We start from the raw sequence: 8,211 nt of genomic DNA on the forward strand, positions 1-8,211 counted from the left end.
TCCCAGGTTCAGTGTAAAGAGCATGGTGTTTCCATGCTCTGGTTCTCTCTCCTTGTCACAGATAATAAATCACAAGCCATGTTTAAAATACATTCTCTGCAGTCTTTGATACTGTGTAGTGCAAGCAACAGATTCATAGTTTCTTTTTAAGAATCTGAACTTTTACAGAATATGTATATCTCCATATACTTTTAAAAACATATTAACATAATATGTTGGCTGGGCATGGTGGCTCATGCTTGTAATCCTAGCACTTTGGGCGGCCAAGGCAGGAGGATTGCTTGAGCCCAGCAGTTTGAGACCAGCCTGGGCAACATAGTGAGACTCTGACTCTAAAAAAAAAAAAAAAAATTACAAAAATTTTTAAAAAGCATAATATGTAAGAATATATATATATTAAAAATCAGAATACCAATAGGAAATATCCCTGATCCATGTATTTGTAGTTGTAATCTTGCCATGAATTATATCAGTTGAGTCTGTTTCTTGGTCTCTTTATCTCATGAATGAAAGTAATAATACCAGCTTACTGTTTTCTCTAAGATTAAATTTCAAGAAATATTTTTGTGTAGAGATAAATAAAATTCAGTTATTGATCTAGGGTGTTGATAGTCTGTTAGGGAAGACAGATCTATAAGTGGATAATTATAGTATGGTGTGGAAGTTCAAAAGCAGACATATCAAAATCCGGAAGTTAACTGTGGAAAGCAGTGATTATTTGATTGGCAAAGGAAAAAGGGGTAAGTCAGGGAAGGATGACTAGACTCATGCCAAGTGGATAAGGTTAGGGAAAAGACATTTCAGGAAGAATGACTAGTACATATATGCAGAGTTATAGAGACATGAAATGGTGCGATGCGCTCTGAGTGCTAGAAGGAAGTCTGTATTGTTTGTATAAAATGCCATAGGCACTGGCCAGAGATGTTGCAGGAAAGTGTAGTTGGGGCCAGATCAAGAGGGACCTGAGTTCTTGGACTTTGCCTGGTAGGTAGGGGAAGGAGTTAAAGCAAATGAATCACAACTGTGTGTTTTAGGAAGATCACTCTGGCAGCATGAATCTGGAGGGGGTGAGTACAGACAGGAAGACTAGGTAGAGATTAGTGCTTTGCTTTCAGGTGAAAAAAAAATGAGGTCAGTGAATTATTAAATAAAAAGGAATGGCAGAGGAGAAAGAGAGGACAGGATTGAGCTGAACTGTTCAGGAGCTGGAATGGTTAGGACTTGGATTGTCCAGAGAGTTTTCTCTCTGTGACTTAAAATATATGGCTTTTCCCAGTTTTCCTGGGTTAGTTTTTAATTTTTTAAACTTGCGGTTTCAAATGAGTCATTCTACCCCTTAGACTGTCCAGAGAGGGAGGGGGCTCTTTGCATATTTATTTTTCCTAAAGCTCAGCCTAATGCTATGTTCTTTTTAGGTCAGATGGGCAGACCTGGAAGAGAAGAAGGATGCAGATAGGAAAAGGGCCATAGGTTTTGTGGTCGGACAGACTGATTGGGAGAAGATCACAGATGAAAGTGGTCACCTGGCTGAAAAAGCCCTCAATCGAACCAAATATATATGAGACTTAGTTTTTGAACGGAGTCATTATTCCTCTAAGGTAAGAGTACACAGTCATATAAATAGCCTACTGTGTGGTTGCTTCAAAGGGTTTGAGATAAAGAAGACAGCATATTTTGCTAAAAATGCTCTCTTCTTGCGTTATTTTATAGTTCTGAAAGAGTAAGTATGTACTAGTTGTTAACATTTACAATACTATTAGAAAAGGAAGCCATTTTCTGCAAGCTGGCTCACTTATAAAAATAAAAACCTTGAGAAAAACTTGAATTCTATAGATTTGGGAAGGACTGAAATGATGTTATACTAAGGGCTACTGAACTTTTTGCCTGTTCTTTCCAGGTGTGACAGCCTTTTCTTTTCTTTCCAGGTGGTTCGCTTTGAGGTGGTCTGAAGCCAAGGCCTCACGGAGCTTCTTTGTGTGTCACCTTGCTTCCACGTTTCAGTTCTTGTTTTGTTTCTACTGCTTTAGTTTTTTTTAAAGTTCTCCAGTGTCCCCAAGAGGTATTAGAATCTTGCTGTACCCAAGCAAGACGTTAATTTTTCTTTTAACTGTTTTGGGGAGGGAGGGAGTGATAGCTTAACTGCTGAAGCCAGGCGGGGGTCTGCTGGAGGATTCCAACAGAGAATATTTCCTCCACTGTACAATGTCACAGACTATCTCTATCATCATTGCTTTGTGGCTGTTTCTGTTTTTTACTGTATGTAACTGGTAGCTGATTGTACTAGGATTAAAAACAATAAACTTTCATGATAAAGCCGATGAGATTCATGGGCTATACAGCATGGGCCCTTTTCTCTTGTTTTCTTAATTTTATTTTTAATTGCTTTTTAAATATGGTATGTCCTAATTAAATGCTAGCTGAACATCCCAAAACCTTTTTTTCATTGAATATTATATGGCTCAATGATTCCGTAGCACATGTTGTAAAACACAGGGTTCAAATGATGTTCAAAACACTCATCTTTGTTTTATAGCTGATTTCTCTATCTTTGTGTCTTGAAGACTGATAAACCAAGTTCAAATATTCATCAGTTCCCTGGAGCATATCCATTCTGTAACATGATGCTTTATTTAAAAATTTTTTTTGATCCTCTCTCTGTTCTTCCCTCTCTTCTTTGCTTCCTTCTTCTTTTCACTTTCTGCCTTTATGCTGTTAGGTTTTTATTTTTTCCTGATCTGGCTTTGAATCCTGGTAGACAGAACTGATGTATTCTGTGGAACTCAAGCTTGTTGCCTTCATTTGAACTTGAATTGTGGATTTTTAAATGAAGATTGCAGGGAAAGAGTATAAAGATGCAGAGCACTCTGGCATGTAACCTTTAAGCCTGTCAGGTTTTCAGGTTCTTGCCAGATTGTTCATTACTGGAAAGCATGGCCTTCTGCACAGAATTTCCTCTCTTGTGGTTAATACCAGGTGGAACCCAGAAACATACAGAGATAAAACCCAAATATTATTTCTATGTAAACACAGAAAAGGGACTCTTCCCTTTTTCATCCTGCAAAGAAAAAAGTCATCTTTTAGCATGAAAGAAGATGAGAGAGCCTTCTTCCTCAAGCATCATTTGCATTTTGTAATCCAACTCAGTAATTTGTAAATGTGTTCACTGAAGACTTCAATATTTTGAAATATTCTCTTTCAGGCCACAGATGAAAATCCTTTACTTTTATGACCTACATTAAAGACTGTATGAATAGAGCTAATAGTTACTAGCATTTGAATAGTATCACTTTGGGTTCAACAAATTGATATTATAGTACTGAATACCCCTAATTTAATGGAAATTCTAACAACTTTCTGTACTTTTATCTTCCCTGAAAATCTGAATTTTTAAGCAAGTGACTTTAAGTTCATTAAGTCAATATTGAATGTATAAATTGCTACATTAAATAACTTCTGCTGTTTGTAGTATTTAATAAGCTATTTTCATTGCTTATTGGCCTACAATACATTTCTATGTACTGACCTTTCTCAGCAGCCTTTATTATGTTGAGTGAAGATACGTCGCAAAAATAGCCAAATAGAATTATTGTTTGTACAAAGACTCATTTACTACTTTCTAAAGCCACCCAATGCCTATTATCAAAAACAAAACTTCCATAATGTGTTCTCTAGTTCAGATGAAATGGAGGCCGATATGTTCTTCTGCAGGATGCTTTATTTCAGTTGTCCTTAACCTTGTGATGTTCTAACTGACAGTAGTTAGAATGCCAATGAAATGAGTGGTGATTATCCGTGAGTCACTTGGAATCATGGGTAATTTTGCATATGTGTGTTTTCACCTTACAGCCATGGCTTTATGTCTGTGCTCTTATACCAGGGCAGGGTGGGAAGCTGGGGAAGAGTTAACATAGTCAGAAACGGCCTCTGCCAGTTTTCAGAAGATATAGATTACGTGACCTTAGAGAATGAACATAGAGTGCTCCTACTTTAGAAAATGGGTATAACAACCTTCATGCAAGGAGATTAATGAAAAAAGATTTGGCACCAAAAAGAGTAATAGAGACAGCCAGCTGATAATTGATTTTGCTAGTCCAATGTGGGACTTAACAAAATTCTTGCACTTACATTACTATTAGAAGCAGTATCGTATAGGAAGCCCAAGGTATCTTGAAGAAGAAATTTGGTGTGGGTAGAAAATGCCTTGATAATACAAATATTTTAAGTTTGTTAAGAGGTGTCCTGGAAATGCAGAGGACTAATTTTGGATTCCATTATTTGCTAGCATTTTATTTTAATTTTATTAATATTGTCTTCTCTTAGAAAGTTGCTGGTTTTAATCATATGAGTTTTATTTTAAATCTTTTGTGGTGTCATGTTACTTAAAATAATCTTATGTTGGGAAAGGTTTCTGATACCTTGGTGGGTATTTCAGCTTTTTTTTTTTTTTTTTGTCAGTTCTGTAAAGGATGATTTCAGACATTTTAAACTGAAAGTGAAATCTCTCACTTAAGTGATCCAACTTTACTTGTAAACTTCCTGTGTGAGGAATTCAGTAGATGAGACCCAGAAATTTTTCTGTTTGAGAATATTTAGAGTTAAGTGCCGTATTTGAAATATTCAGGGACTGATTACAGAATCAGAAGCTATTAATAATAATACACAAGTAGTCTATTGACAGTTGATTCATATAATTTTCTAGAAGTTTGAGTTTGATTCAGTTATCAGTGTTAAATCCAGAAGTTTATTGACAAAGATAAAATCTTAAATTTTCTGGTTGGATTTATTTTCCTCGTGAAAGAGTTTTGATCATTGAGCAAACCAAAGTAGGTGCCATCTCATCTAGAGATCGACTATTACATTTTTTATTAGATTGACTAAGAATCTCAACTGAGGTTTTCTTATTTTGTAGGCCCCTCAGTTTTTGTGTTAAGTATTTTATCCTGCTAACTGTGCAAATTGCAGATATTTTGGTAAAGATGTCTAGAGCCTGGCTTAATTACTAGGATTATAAAAGCAACAGATTCTCAGCTGAGATAAGTTTTGCTAAGCCATAGAAGGAGAATGATTTCTCATTTTTAGTATTCACAGACCCTAATACAAGTTCAGGTTCTTCTAGAAGCTGTATGACCTTAAGCAACCTTTTTTTTTTTTTTTTTTTGGAGACAAGGTCTCACTCTGTTACTCAGGCTGGAGTGCAGTGACGCGATATAGCTCACTGCAGCCTCAACTTCCTGGGCTCAGGTGATTCTCCCATCTCAGCCTCCCAGGTAGCTGGGACTACAAGTGTGCACCACCACACCCAGCCTTTTTTTTTTTTTTTTTTTTTTTTTTTAAGAGATTGGTTGTTGCCATGTTTCACAGGTGGTCTTGAACTCCTGGGAGCAAGTGATCGCCTATCTCAGCCTCCCAAAGTGCTGGGATTATAGGCGTGAGCCACCGTGCCTGGCTGAAATATTTTAACCTATCTGAGCTTCAGTTTCCTGCCTATAAAATGAAAATAACAAAACACACCGATTAAACATTGAGATAATGCATGTAAGCTACTTGGCACAGTACTGAGCACATAGTAAAAGCTCAAAAATCAGTAGTCATCATCATCGTTACTTTTTGACTTGTTCTCGTGTTCTTTTTGAAATTCAAAATATCCAGCTGGCTTGAAGATAGTTGTCACGTTTTATAGTCAGCTATCATAGACTGAGCTATGTCATATGTAATAGTACAGTGTGTTGAAAGAGTAATTATTCAGAAGCATTTTCAGGTAACCAGTGACATTGATTTTCAGAACTAGTATGGAGGCTTGAGAGGCTCAGGTGTAAAAGGTAATTTAGTACTTAGAGGGGGTTGAGTAGTAACAGAAAGTAGTTGTCAGACCACAGGTATAAACATAGGTGAGGGCACAGAATCATTGATTTGCCTTGATTTTCACATATTCAAGAAGAAAGTAACTTTGTGAATAAATAATGCGTTCATAAAGGTATAAAACTCAGGAGGTTCAAGTGTCCCATCCATCTTAACCCTCAGCCTCCCACGACTCCATCTGTAGAGGCAACCAGTGTTGAGAAAAATTGTGTGGATAAGCATTAAGTATTAATGTTTTTACCTGGTTTTTGTACACACACTACCTTATTTTTCCTTTACCAGTATGTTTTAGAGGTCATTCAGATCATATATAAAATATTCACATTTTCTCTCCCCCCCACCTCCCTCTTTGGTTTTCCAAAGGTACCTTCATAATATAAAGAGGTTTACTGAAAAATTTCAGAAATTGTTTCAGCTGCATCTCTGTTCTTTTCATGGCATGGAATACATGGTACGGGTATATTTGTATACAATTCTTTCATATATGTAGGTTGGTGTAACCACCCTCCACCTTTCTCCTAGTCCCCCAACCCCATCATCTCTAACCCTTGGCAGCCACTAATCTGGTCTCCATTTTTATAATCTTGTCATTTAAAGAATGTTATAAATATGAAGTCATACAGTATGTAACCTTTTGGGATTGGCATTTTGGCTTTTTTCACTCAGCTTAATTTTCTTGAGATTCATTTAAGTTGTTATGTGTGTCAATAGCTTATTCCTTTTTATTGCTGAGTAGCTTTCCAACTCATTCTCTTTTGCAGCTGCAGAATATTTTATGTCTTTACTATCATTTTAACTTACAGAGTCTCTATTAATGGGTATTCATGCTCTTGTTTACTGTTATAAATTATGAATTTCGCATATACTCAGTCATTCTGCAGCTTCCTGTACTTGCCTGATTTCTAGCAATGAAGGAAAATACCGATGGCATCATTTCATAGACATACTCAAAGGATGACAAGCACTTAAGGACCAGCACAGCACAGCGGTGAACTCTCAAGACAGTATGACAGTAATGAGATGACGAAGGCACATCTTGTTTCCTGGAAAATTCTGCATGATAGGAGTCTGACAAAGCAAAGAACCATGATGTGTCTTAGAGAACCAGAATGGTCAGAGACTCTGATGATCCCCTGGTCCACACGTGACTGAGAGTTAATACCTTAGGTCACTGTTCTCAGAACCTGGATATTTATATGCATGTGCACCTCAGTGACTGATCCATTCTCAGTTTTCAGGTCCATTGCTTTCACATTTGAAATAGTCAAGGAGCATCTTTATGACTGGGGCTGAGCTTCTGCATTCATGTACAGCCCTCTGCCTGCCAGCAGTGCCTTGCATTTGTGATCCTACAAAGAGCCTGTGGACTTAATGGTTTACTGTATAGGGAAAGGCTTGACTTTGTGTCTTCTACTTAAGAAGCTTGAACTTTTTACCAAATATTCGTACTCCTTTTCCTGAAAATACTGATCTAGGCTACAGATCCATCTCTTAACCATATTTGAAAAATTGAAATAATATCTTCTGCCATAACTTGAAATTCCACTCTCAGATCTGTTATTTCTGACAGTGAGTTTGTATTTCTCAAGTAGATATGTCTGATGCTTATTTCTTTTACAGCATCTGGCTCAGTGCATGGCTCATATATCTGTAGAGTGAGTAAATACAGGGAATGTTTCCTATGTGTATGGCAAGGGTCACAGACTCAGGCAGGTAACAGATAAGCAAGGCAGAGGGTGGAGACTGGTAAACTAGACAACTAGATAGGTCAGGTCAATCGGGGGCAGCACCTGCTCAGCCATAGCAGATTGTGGCCATGTGGGGATATAGGTCTCATATTGCCAGATTTCCTGGGTTTTCAAGAAAAAGTGAAAAATCTGGATTTTTATGTGAGATCTTCCAGTATTTCAGCATCAGGTTCTTTTTGTTTGTGAGTGCTTTGGCCCTCACAGCCTGCCTGCCACATCTGACTTGTGGACTGCCAGCTTGAAACCTTTGATATTTAGAGAAGTGGTTAGACCTTAGAGTTGGTTCTGGTGAGATCCTTCTTGTTTTACAGATGAGGTTTCTGAGACTGAAAGAAGGGAAGTGACTTGCTCAAAGTCTCACTGTTACTCAGTGGCAAAACAAGACTAGAATTTGGGTTTCCTGGTCCATAACCTGTCACTTTCTTTTTTCTTAACTACAATACCTCCTTTATGAAGACCTTCATAAGTTCTAGGATGGCGAATTCTCCTTTATTTTCTGTGTCATGTGCAAGTGGACATGTGTGTATTTACTAAACTCTGTGGACCTGGAAATACATTCTGATATGACTATCAGGAACAATGTGATTACTTCTGAAACCAACTT

The 8,211-nt window shown here is 37.3% G+C and overlaps 1 protein-coding gene and 1 long non-coding RNA gene across 4 annotated transcripts in view; both read left to right on the top strand.

Annotated features, from left to right (window-relative positions):
• Positions 1-2,341, top strand: part of YLPM1 (YLP motif containing 1) — a 73,004-nt gene extending 70,663 nt beyond the window's left edge. For all 3 annotated transcript variants that reach the window (XR_010151222.1, XM_510067.8, XM_063793716.1), the window contains 2 exons: positions 1,416-1,598; positions 1,926-2,341. Coding sequence is in view for 2 of the 3 variants with exons in the window: in XM_510067.8 (XP_510067.2) it covers positions 1,416-1,562 (147 nt within the window). In the remaining variant the exon portion in view is untranslated. The remainder of the gene's footprint in view (positions 1-1,415; positions 1,599-1,925) is intronic.
• Positions 2,342-5,332: 2,991 nt separating this feature from the next.
• On the top strand, positions 5,333-7,399 carry LOC134808375 (uncharacterized). The gene is made up of 2 exons (XR_010151223.1): positions 5,333-6,310; positions 6,766-7,399. It is a non-coding gene; the product is annotated as an uncharacterized LOC134808375 (long non-coding RNA).
• Positions 7,400-8,211: the final 812 nt, after the last annotated feature.

Source organism: Pan troglodytes, chromosome 15, assembly GCF_028858775.2.
Source record: "Pan troglodytes isolate AG18354 chromosome 15, NHGRI_mPanTro3-v2.0_pri, whole genome shotgun sequence".
Classification (NCBI taxonomy): domain Eukaryota; kingdom Metazoa; phylum Chordata; class Mammalia; order Primates; family Hominidae; genus Pan; species Pan troglodytes.